Raw genomic sequence first — 12762 nt, 5'->3', positions numbered from 1 at the left:
ATGTTTCCAACTGTTACATTTTACGTTCTTTCTCTGTGGGTTATCCTTACATAGTCTCCCGGAAGATGCAAACATCCATGAACGAATAACTCAAATGTAGGAGTAAAACAGAACAAATTCACAATTGTTTTTTCTAGTTCTTTTATCCCATTCCTAGGCGATGACAGTGATTTATTTGTATTCCAGAGCAAAGAACAAAAAAAAACGCAACACTTCCGTTTTGTACAAATTCCAGAACTCTTGGTTTATATTTTTTGGTCGATTTTGAAATATATTCGAATACACCAGCCAGCAGGCACGGCACTGTACTTGGCAAACATTCATTCATTCATTCGCCATCATGTAAACAGCTCTGAAAGGAAGTGATGTTTGAAAGTGTAAGTCAAACATGACCACACGATTCAGCACAAGAATTTGGCTATGTCTCATTCTGAGATGCTGTCAAAGTTCTTGTTGTGAACTCATAAACAAGAAAGGTTGTTGCTTGTAGTGTTTGTAGTTGCCCCTTTTAGCCCCTTACGACTCAATCTATATCTTCATCACCACTTTGTTGTCGTATTAATAGTTAACATTGTGTAAAACCAAATGTCCAACCAGCAGGCCATTGTCACAAACTAACAAGCACACACACACACTCGCATGGGAGAACGCAATGCATGTCCTTCCGTTTGGTGCGTCCATGTTTGGTGTGAATTTATTGCAATTGTGAATTTAATTTGTTCCCAGCTCATGGTCTCATAAATTAAACTCCAGTTGATGTTGATCTGTGTGAACTGGACCATACCAACGCTCATTTTTGGTATTTAAGAGGAAATCATTTTCTTTGCATCACTTTTTTAGAAAATATGCAACAGCAAAGAAATGCTAGATGTGTGTGCGTGTCCATGTGTGTCATTTGGTTATTAGAAGCGTACTGTGTTGAGTGTGTGTTGTTTGTCCGGATTTTCAAGAAAATACCTATCTGATCAATTTCCTCTCTGTAACGACTAATTATTAAACAAAACCATTACAAACAAAAATGGTTTGGGTTTTTGGACCAGATAACAAAACTGAATTCATCGCCTTTGTACGTTACTTGCATTCACAATGATACCACATGGATGCATTCTGCAACTAGTTAAAGGCTGAATGACTGAAATTGTAGACACCTTAAATATATATTTTGGGAACAAAAGCCGTACGCATATTGAGAACTAAGAGAACCTAGAAGGGAAAATGGACATTATATCAAGCTTCTGACGTATTTTTTTTATATCTCTATATGTTTGTTTCCGGAGGGTGTTGGTGGAGGTGGATGGGTGTGCTATTATACCATAAATGAGGGAAACCGTTTCTGGCATGTTGGAGTTATATGATCACCTACCTTTGGAGACCTGGAGTTTTCCGCGGACAAAAAAACTGTTCCTGAAACAAACAAAAAAAAAAACAAATATGGAAAATGGAAAAGAGAGAAAAGTTGCGGTGCAGGGCCTAAAATAACCCAGAACCGACGGGGACCAGTGATCTACCTGCGAATCACACCTCGTCGTCTTCAAGCGATCGTGAGCAAATATCACCCACAGATATGTATGCCTTGGCATCTGTGGTCGACGGTACGGTACGCAACCGAATGGAAAAATGGAGAAGGAGACAAGGAAGCTTAGGAAGAGTTGGATCTTGACCCAACCATCAGAGACTGGGTCAGGGCCGCTAACTCGGAATCCGATAGCAGCAGCAAAATTAACACCACCGTTGTGGAAAACCTCATTAAAGAGAATGTCCACAAGATGGTAGATGCGGACTGGAGCACAATGACGGAAGTATAAGAAAAACCAGGGTCGGCAGAACAAAGAACAGCGGGACAAACCAAAAGAGATCAACAACAGTTCCTCCACTTCCTCTGAAGCGGTGAAGAAATAATCTCCAAAGGAACAAAACATCGCCAAACCAACTAAGAAGAAAATGAGCTTTCCACCTTCAAATGCCCCGAGAAAATCTATTCAAAACCCACGCGGGGAGACTGTCGAAAGAAACTTTAGACTGCCAGGGGACACCGACACCGAACCGACGATTTGAAACCTTCTGCTATGCAGACGACGTATAATACTTCTTAGTTGAAAGAAGCAAAATCTGCTGTAGGAGGGCAGAAACGGCTCTTAAAATATTGTAGCTTACAACTGGGCTATACCGAGAGGCCTAAATGTTAAACAAAAAAAAAAAAAAAAAAAAAAAAAAAAAAAAAAAAAAAAACCAGAACTATGTCTATTCACTAGAAAAACGAAAATAGGAGCTTTTGAAGAACCCGTTTACCTAGATAATCCTTGAATGAAACATTGGTTATACAGAAGCGTAATTAGACCGATTCTAACATACTGTTAAGAATGTAACTTATAGGTTTAAGTTATTTTAGTTGAATTTCCGTTAATTTAAAAATTTGAATTGTAACGTAAAGTTTTATTACGCAGTTACTTTATTTAACAACAACAAGTACCATGTAGAATTTTCTTAATCATTCCAGTTCTTACTTTACATGTTATTGATGTGCTTTTGTTTCATTTGTTTTGCCATAATTATGCAATTATTCTGTAACAAAAAATTATGTGTCTGTGCGATCATCATTTTCATTATCTGATATTTGTAATGGTCGTGTTTGATGGGAAATTTGAAGCAGTGTTGCACATATTGGACAGTCGAAGGCATTTTCTATAGTCGACGGACGAACAGAAGGTCGGTCTGTTGTTCTTGTCTATTTCACAATTGAGCGCCAAGAAAGCAATTGTACTATCGTGGTTTTACATGTACCTTTAAAATGAACGAAATCACAGTCACAAGAATTCCTAAAAACCATGTTCACACGGAACAATAAAATTGATTTTTGTATACGATCACATGAAGTGTAAGAAGCACACATTGTTCACTAACCATAATACCTACAAAAACTGAGTTTGATGTACATAAGTATGTGTTTCCCTTCCTGGTAATAATTTAAAACTTTAAAATAAACAATTTGCGATGAACGCTTAACACAAACTCGGTTCGCTTGCCTTCTTAACGACTTCCATCGAGTGTAAGAGGAAACTCATTCTGTTAACCTTCTCTAAACGTCTATTAAACAATTCAATTGTGATATCCAACACAGGCCAACCAAACTCTGTTGGCAAGCAAAGATTTCGTTTTAATTTTAAAACTTTTTTAAGTAGAATGAAAAATCGTCTAGCTAAGAAAAAAACAGAAGCAACAACAACAAAGAGTTTTTGGAATTTCTTCCATCCTTTTTTAGTTGTGAAATTAAATTACAATGTTTCGTTGTAATTATGGGGGTTGGTCGTGGGAAACTTGCAGGTAAGTCGAAAAATTCCTAAAAGATGAAATTTGTGCTCCACTTTTACTTCGGTTAAGCAAATTCTCATTTGGTTAAAGTAATGTGAACCGAGGAATCAGCAAGGAACAAAAATTAAATAAAATGGAACACCATTGAGGGGAAAAATGGAAAAAGTGAGTGGATAAATGCTAAAGTGGGAAAAAGAGTTTAACGAACACTTAACTTTTTTCCTCTAACACTACCGCTACCACCACCATAAGACTTGCAATCAGTACGCCAAGTGTTTTGCCCCATATTAATGAAGCGGAGAAGCGGGGTGATGTGTTGTGTGAGTGTGTGAACTCAAAGGTAAAAAGGGATTTATGTGGGTAGGTGGGTGCGAGTATGATTGTGTGTGTGGTTACAGGACAACAGCTGCAATGTACATATTTCGGTTTCTGGAGCATGAAAAACATTTTCTCCTGTAGCAATGATTTGCATTTTATTCCATTTCATGTTAATTCTTTTCTCACAAACAAAAACCCACGAAGGTGCAGAGGCAGAGAAAGAAAATGCTTTGCGGTTTGAGGTCACATTAAATTGATAATATTTTAAGACGGTAAAATAATTGCAGAAATCTATTATGTGCTGTTTTTTATTTTCTTTAAAGCACTTGCAGATCATGCAAATAGTTTCGAAACTTTTTATTTAACAGAATAAATATATGTAAAATTATTTTATCACAAGGTATCGTATGGAGTGTAAATCCATTATCCATCGTTATATGGTATTATGCATGCTAAAGACATATTCGTATTATCTTTAAAACACTTCGTCATGTTTAAAAGGCATTTTACACTTGCACTTACAAAGGGTGTTTTGACAGATATTGTATGGAATTGACAACTAAAATGATGTATGATTTATAAAACATGTCAAGTGTAAAATGCGTTTAGCCTAGCGGACATATATGGTCTCCTTTCTCATCCCATATTCACACGTTCATCCATAAATACGATAAAATTTGGGATCGAGAAAGAGAGCGAGAAGCGAGTTTCATTAAGGCCATGAACTGAGTACGATCATGCAAAAAAAAAAAAAAAAAAAAAAAAATATGGCTTGTTGTTGTGCTTTAACGACAGCATAAGCAAAAAGGAAAAAACGTTTGGGTGCGTTGCTGTAATGCCCTGATTATCTTCGAACTTAAACTAAGTTTGGACAAAATATTACGAATCGGCAGATCCGTTTGAGAGTTATCTTGCGCTCCATCCACTACACAGGGTATCATAGGGATCTTTCGCACCTTTCGGGCTATTTTCTTAGGAAGTATGGACTTGCCCCTGATGAAACTTATACGTTATATGGGGGCAGTGAATACAACAAAAATCAAAGCTATTCGTGAACAGATCCTAAAATGAACTTTTCCGAAATTTTGTGTGGGAGATACTCGAGGGAGTGAACCGATTGAGTCCATATTGGAACCTCATCTAAGTCTGATAAAAATTTCAAGATGTGCAAAGTATGGACCAAATCGTTTACTCCCATCAAGAGTTATCGTGTGCACAAATTTTCCGAACATTTTCGAACATATGTGAGGGAGGTACTGGAAGGAGTTGACCGATATAACCCATCTTTAAACTTAAACTAAGTTTGGACAAAATATTACGAAAGCCAAATTTTAAACCGAATCGGTTGATCCGTTTGAGAGTTATTGTGCGCTCTAGCCAGACAGACAGGCGGACGGACATGATTAAATCATCTCCAAATTGTCTGAAACGGATTTCGTCCAAACATACTTGGTGTCTAACACCATTATTTCGATGAGACACATTTTGCCCGTATTTAAAACATTGAAATTGTAAACACTCGTGTTTTACTTAAAGTTTGTGGGTCCTTAGATCGACCCTGGCAGCGTCTGAGTCTACCTCAGTCCTAAGCTAATTTTTTTAACTTTTGTTAAGAAGGTTACGAAAGGAGTTGTCCAAAATAATCCATAATCGAACCTGATATAAGTTACAAAGACTAATATTACGATGTGCAATGATAGGCTCTTGATATAATTGATACGATGTTTTAGAGAATTTGCATCGTTATGTCAATACGCATGGACTTGTAAACAATAGCGTTATATCGCTACAAACAGGACCACAAGGAATAGGCTCGGTAAAGTTTTCAAGACAATCCTCAAACAGACCTTAAGCTTCATATAATCGAGTTTTTTGGAAGCTTGTGTACATTTAGATAAAATCGGATGCTCAATTCGTGACAGGTAATTTTTTTTATCCTTTGAGCCACTAACTAAGGAAGTATGGACATGATCCCGAACAAAATTGTGCTGTCGTAGCTGCAGAAGTTTTAAAACTATCCGAGACACTTTTGGGAAGATCAATAATTTTCAATTTTTTCGATAATTGTACACATGAGGATTTTTTTTTATCAATACAAAAAACTGCTTTGGTCATGTTAGCTCGATTAATTCAATTAATTAAAAAATGAAAAATTAAAAAAAAAAAATAAAAACCTACTAGACCAAATATGATTTTTTGGAAACAAAATGTTCAAAAAGTATATGAAAAATTTTCATTTCATATGATTGGTTAAACAATATTCGAAGAGCAAAATATGTATTGTAAAGATATTCTTTGATTCCGCATGTAGTATTGTGATACCAACAATCGATTTTGTCAATTTCAACAATTGTTTTTGTAAAATCCAACAATAGTTTTGTCGACTGAACAATATTTTTCTCTTTTCTTTGACAATTTGATTCTCTTTTCTCGGAATTCGATACCGATTCCAATTTTGGTGAGTTTTGTTTGTATGGCAGTATGATTTTATCTGTATTTTTGGCGTATGTACACCAGCAATAAGATTCTGGTTTTTACTGGTTTCTTTATAGTTATACCGGATGAGCGGAATGGAGTAGTTATGTTTGTCCTTGTTGTCTGTTAAAGCAGTAAAACCTGACCATGTATTGTGTTCGTAATATTATACCTAACATTTATACCAAAGTTATTTGGAAAGTGTGTATGAGAATTATATACAAATCAAACATTTCAGTAACAGGTTTTCCGGACAGGAATAGGGTTTCTTTGATGATAGCTCCGTCCTACCATCGGTATTGTTGAGGATTTTAACAATATTGCGAAAATTCGCAAGTTGTTTTTGTTTTGTATATTTGGAGCTAAAAATGGTATTGTTATACCCTCAGCATTTATGCTAACATGGGTTTTAGACCCCAAGTATGTTTGGACGAAATCCGTTTCATGCAATTTAGAGTTGATTTAGCCATGTCCGTACGTCTGTCTGTCTGGCTGTAGCGCACGATAACTCTCGAACGGATCAGCCGATTCGGTTCAAAATTGGCTTTCGTAATATTTTGTCTAAACTTAGTTTAAGTTCGAAGATAGGTTATATCGGCCCACTCCTTCCGGTACCTCCCTCACAAAATTTCCCAAATGTTCGAAAAGTTTTTGCGCACGATAACTCTTGAAGAGAGTAACAGATTTGGTTCATACTTTGTACATCGTGAAATTTCTACCAGACTTAGATGAGATTCCAATATGGAATCTATCGGTCTACTCCTTTGGGTACCTCCAACACAAAATTTCAGAAAAATTCAGTTTAGGACCTGCTCTCGAAGTGCTTTGATTTTTGTTGTAATATCTTGTATTTACTACCCCCCATGCGATGGTATAAGTTTCATTAGGGGCAAGTCCATACTTCCTGAGAAAATAGCCTGAAAGTTGTAAAAAACCCCTATGACCCCGTGTGTAGTGATTGGAGCGCAAGAAAACTCGAAAGGATCTGCCAATTCGGTCCAACATTTGGCCATAGTAATATTTCGTCCAAGCTCAGTTTAAGTTCGAAGATAAGCCATGTCGGTCCACTCCTTCAGGTACCTCCCCCACAAAAGTTCGAAAATGTTCTGAAAAATTGTGCGCACGATAATACTTGAAGGTTGTGACGGATTTGATCCATACTTTACACATCTTAATATATCTACCATATATAGATCAGGTTCAAATATGGACTATATTTGTCCACTCCTTCGGGTATCTCTCACACAAAATTTCGGAAAAGTTCACTTTACGACCTGCGAATCACCTTGACTTTGTTGAAGCAACTTGCATTCGCTGCCTCCATTACGCCGGAAAAAGTTTTTTTCAGGAGCAAGTCCATACTTCTTGAGAAAACAACCCAAAAAGGTGTAAAAAACCCCTATGGCACCATATGTAATAGCTGGAGAGCACCTAACTCTCGAGTTGATCAACCGATTTGGTCTAAAACTTGGATTTCGTAATTTTTTTGTCGTCCGCTCCACAATTTCAGGTAATTCCCCAAATATTTTACAATTTTCCCTAAACTAAAATAGTATGCACGACATCTCTTGAACGGGGCAACCAATTTGGTCCAAACTTTGGATCTATTAATATATTGTCCAAATTTAATTTAACTTCGAAAATGGCCCATATCGGTCCTAACCTATGCTCTATCGGCAAGTTCAAATGTCCAAAAAGGGCCACAAAATTCTGAAAAGACCCTAAGCCCATTCGATCTGTCCGTAGATGAATGTTTCAATTCACGTAGGCTGAGGGTATATCTCTGTCGGCAAAGCCGACTGATACTTTTTTACTTGTTTCTTTTCATGTTTGTTATGGTTTTTATTATTCCATATGTTGTGGTGGGTACTTGTATGAGCGGAATGGAGTAGTTATGTTTGTCCTTGTTGTCAGTTAAAGCAGTAAAACTTGACCATGTTTTGTATTTGTAATATTATGCGTAACTTTTATACCAAAGTTTTGTGAAAAGTGTATATAAGAATTATATATAATTAAATCAAAAGTTTCAGTAACAGGTTTTCCGGGCAGCAATAGACTTTCTAGATGTTCTTGTCTCAACACGAGTGAAAAATATTTTTCTCTGTCCAAAGAGTAAGACATTAAAACCTTATCCAAACAGTTGAATCCAGTCAAGATAGCAATAAACAGACTAAATAAATAATAAGCCATCGGTTTCTAGTCGGGCAGTTTGTAACATAAGGCCAAACGTCTGTCTGTACTTATGGGTCCTTTAGTTGATTTTATACATGGGAGACATTTTCACTGTTTAAGATGAAAAATCCATTCCCTACCTTCTCAAATAAAAATCTAAATTTTAATGTATGGTATCTGAGATAGATTATGATTTTTTCCGGAACTTATTTCTTATTAATTACTACGTTCAGCAATACATCGTCTGTTATCTTAACGATTTAATTGATGCCTTCAAAGGATTCACCCACATGATTCATATAAATAACAATAATAAGAAAACCATTCAAATACCAATTCAAAACCACAGATTCCCTACAGCCAAAAAGGAACAACTAATTTTGAAATTAAAATGAATAAGGACCACACACAGTCGCCCATAATCGGAGAGGGAGGAACACTAAGAAATAAATTAGCCCACACTGCAAATACTATGAACCGACCACAAAAGTCGAATCCGCTCCAATGTAAATCAGACATATCGAATAAAAATGTAGGAAGAAATGAATCATGACATGCGGTTCGGACTTACCCCACAAATACACCGGAATCCATGTAGTGCGTGTAGTAGAATATGGTAACAACTGTAATGGCAAACAGGGCCAGAACACAACGTCGTACATTGATGGCTTTAAGATGCGGTAAACCAAAACAACAGCGGGCAATTAAATTACTGCAGCAATTGCAATGCGATTTGGTCATCGCCGATGATGAGGAGGAGTTGTATTGTGGGTGGTGCGGGTTATTATGCTGCTGATGATGATATTTATTTGCGGAGTAAGAGTTGGCAGGGAGATATCCATTGCTGAGGGTTTCTTCAATGCGTTCATTGTTGACGGTGGCGGGTGGCAATAGGTATTCTGCCGATGCTGCAGTCGATGATAACAATGGTTGCGTGGCCTGACTCCCATGTTGGGGAGTCTGCTTTAGCAATGAGGCAGATGATATGACGGATGCTGCCGTATACAGTAGGGGCTCAGTGTCTCCGGCAAAAGATGTTGTGGGTGAGGAATCGGTGGTCAGGCCAGAATCATTGTCCGAATAATTGTGATGGTGGAAAATGGGTGCCACACCGTTTGGACTTGTATTGTTGTAACTCGGGTGGTGACGGTGTTGTTGCTGTGAATTTTGTGCGTTTTGAGAATGACCCGGCCTACTGGCTCCAGTGCTATTATTAAAATTACTTGTATGAAGACTATTATGGCTACTGCTACGTTTGTTGGTGGTGTGAAGCCATGTTCCATTGTTGTGGCTGTGTTCATTGTCATATTGTTGCTGCTGCATTTGGTGTTGTCCTGATTGCGTGTTTGGAATGACACCATCACCACCGCTACTACCACCACGATTTGATGAAGCCATTATAGTAGCTGGCACTCCAGTTGCTGCAGTCGTCGTCATTGTGGTCGCTGATGAACATGCTAATGGTGATATTTCTCTTGTCATAGCTAGCCATTGCTTGTCACTGCCATCCTCCGTGGCAATATTTCCAGAATCAGGACGACCAGCAGTAGCTTTTGTAGTTTTTGTGGTTATTGGCAACAATTTTTGATGTTTGTTCTTTTTAAAGCGACTACTTAACAATGTCGTTGCCGGCATTGCATTTAGCCGTGGACTATCATTCTCACCCACTAGGCCACTATTAGCCATCATATTATCATTATTGGCCGCTCTCATAGCCATGTTTTGTGGCAATATTTTGTAAGCTTGCCTTTGCTTCGTGTCTATGTTATTCAATTCGATTGTTTTCCTGGTCAAGGATATTGTCATTGAAGTGGGAATTCTTTCGATCCGATGTTCTTTGGGCGGGGGAACTTGTGTGAAGAAAATCGGTGGTATTTTTATACTGCTGCTTCGAAATGGCCGGAAACACAAACCCGGTGTTTCTCTTAAAACTTAGAACTTCAACTTAAGTAAATTATGGCACTTAAGACTCGTTGTAGCTCTTTTTGCCCGAATAAAAACAAATTAAATCTCGCGCTATAGGTCAAACTTATAAGTACATGGATCTGTACAGTAGTCAATTAGTTGGTAAAAAAAAAACTAAACATGCACACAATTAAACATTTAATGAATAAACCAAAACAATAACCTAAATGTCTATCACTTATTTAATTATTATTGTATTCTTTTTTTCATATATTTGTTGGCTTTTTTACAGTTAACAGAAATGCAATTGAAATAATTTGTTTTTGTTTTTCTCAACTTTTAATGGTCAACACCGATGTTTGTTGAACCATTACCGCCACTTGATATGCTTCCAAATTTTTATATACTCAACACTCTGTGTAATTGTTTTTTGCCGCACTGCCATTTTGTTTAGCATCATAACATTGATGGGAATTACAAGGATTTAATGTGGCATTGCCACACTCAAGATAAATGCCATGACCACCAGAGCTTAGACCGGTCTTAAGGCCTGTAAACGCCGTCGTTATTGGCATTATGGCCATTGCAACATGGTGTTTGTTTTCAAAGTTATTTTCTCGCTCTCGTTTTATTTTTTCGTTTTTAAAGGAAGGACCTGTTACAGTTGCGGAAATAGAATTTTTAATTGGACATTTATGAAGAGTTGAGCAAAGGTAAATGTTGTTGACGTTGATTGTGTTTTTCTTAATCAGCATGGACTTCAGATTCAGAGTATATCAAATAGTTGGCATCTAAAATAAGAAGAAAAATAGATAAAAAAGTGTAATTAGTTTTTAAATATAAATAAAATTGTTTTTAACAGCAAATATATAAAAGCAACGTTTAATGATATGAAAAAAAAACAAACGTTCACAACAGATGTATGTACGTACATCTACAATTTTATCACACTATGACGTGAAATGATATTTTAGTTACTCCAATTAAAAACTCTAATGGGTACTTTACACGATATGTTATTTTACATATGTATGTGCTGTCACTTTGCATATACATTTTGTATATAAAAAGTGACAACTAATATGTAAAAAACATATCGTGTAAAGAACCCACAACTACATACGTTGACAGAAAAGGCTCATGAAGAAGTTTCATTGTTTTGCATACATTAATGCAATTAAAGGTTTCGTTATTACAGTGAAATTTTTCATTCGCGCAATGAATGAATAATGAATATAACAGACTGATCGGTAATACTTAATTTTTCAACAGATTTTCCTTAAAATTCATATTGAGAGGTTTGAGAGTGTAGAAAACAAGTCTTACTTACTTACTTAGCTGGCCCATTACAGAATATTTGTTCTATAGGCCGAACTAAGAAGAGATCTCCATTCCTCTCTATTTGTTGCTTTGCACTCTGGAATACCGCGCCTTTTCATCTCAACATCCACTTGTTTGCGCCATCTATTCCTTGGCCTGCCAATTCTGCGTGCACCGCCATGTGGCATGTATTCATACGCCTTTTTAGCGGGTTCATCATCGCTCATTCTTATGATATGGCCTAGCCAACGCAATCGCTGCATCTCGATACGTTTAACAATATTGATGTCGTTGTATAGCAGATACAGCTCGTGGTTCATGCGACGTCGATATTCACCGTCAACGCAGATTGGTCCGTAGATCTTTCGAAGAATTTTTCTCTCAAACACACCAAGCACTGCCATGTCTGCTTGCGCAAGTACCCAGGCTTCGGAGCCATACATCAGCACGGGTAGTATCAGTGTTTTGTAGAGCGTTATTTTTGTTTGACGAGATGTGGCTTTGTTTTTAAACTGCTTACTTAATCCAAAGTAGCATCTGTTGGCCAATACAATTCTTCTTTTTATTTCACAACTGATGTCGTTTGTTGTGTTGACGGAGGTGCCGAGGTAGACGAAGTCTTTTACTACCTCAATATTATAGGAACCAACTTCCACAGTCGGTCCGAGCTCAATGGACGCATTGCGCGTCGACACCATCAACTTGGTCTTCTCACCGTTTACCGCCAGACCCACTTTAGCAGATTCTCCTTCGACCTTTATAAAGGTATCAGTTACTTCTTTTACTGATCGGCCCATGATGTCTATATCATCAGCATAAGCAAGTAACATGTGACTATTGGTGTAGATTGTGCCACTTCTTTTGACGTTTGCCTCTCGTATAACCTTTTCTAGCAGGATGTTGAAGAGGTCACACGAAAGGCTGTCTCCTTGTCTGAAACCTCTTTTGGTACCAAACTCTTCGGAGAGGTTCTTTCCTATTTTAACTGAGGACCTCGTGTCAGTTAAAGTCATTTTACAAAGCCGGATGAGCTTTGCGGGAATACCAAATTCAGACATGGCTTGGAATACCTTTGAGCGCAGCGGACTGTCGAAGGCTGCTTTATAATCGACAAAAAGGTGGTAGGTGTCGATCTGCATCTCTTGGGTCTTCTCCAGGATTTGCCGCAGGGTAAATATCTGGTCAATGGTAGACTTGCCAGGTCTAAAGCCGCATTGGTATGGTCCAATAATCTCGTTGACCATTGGCTTTAGACGTTCGCAC

General features: G+C 37.5%; 1 protein-coding gene across 5 annotated transcripts in view; it reads right to left on the bottom strand.

The window, feature by feature from the left end:
- Positions 1–12762, bottom strand: part of sfl (N-deacetylase and N-sulfotransferase sfl) — a 376849-nt gene that overhangs the window by 120135 nt on the left and 243952 nt on the right. For all 5 annotated transcript variants that reach the window (XM_073986437.1, XM_073986436.1, XM_073986440.1 and 2 more), the window contains one exon: positions 8846–10970. In XM_073986437.1, the coding sequence (XP_073842538.1) occupies positions 8846–10080 (1235 nt within the window). In that variant the 5' untranslated portion in view covers positions 10081–10970. The remainder of the gene's footprint in view (positions 1–8845; positions 10971–12762) is intronic.

Source organism: Musca autumnalis, unplaced genomic scaffold (assembly GCF_047663935.1).
Source record: "Musca autumnalis isolate F117 unplaced genomic scaffold, ASM4766393v1 scaffold_4, whole genome shotgun sequence".
Lineage (NCBI taxonomy): Eukaryota > Metazoa > Arthropoda > Insecta > Diptera > Muscidae > Musca > Musca autumnalis.
Note: the sequence above shows the minus strand (reverse complement) of the source record. Positions and strands in the feature narration are given on the sequence as shown.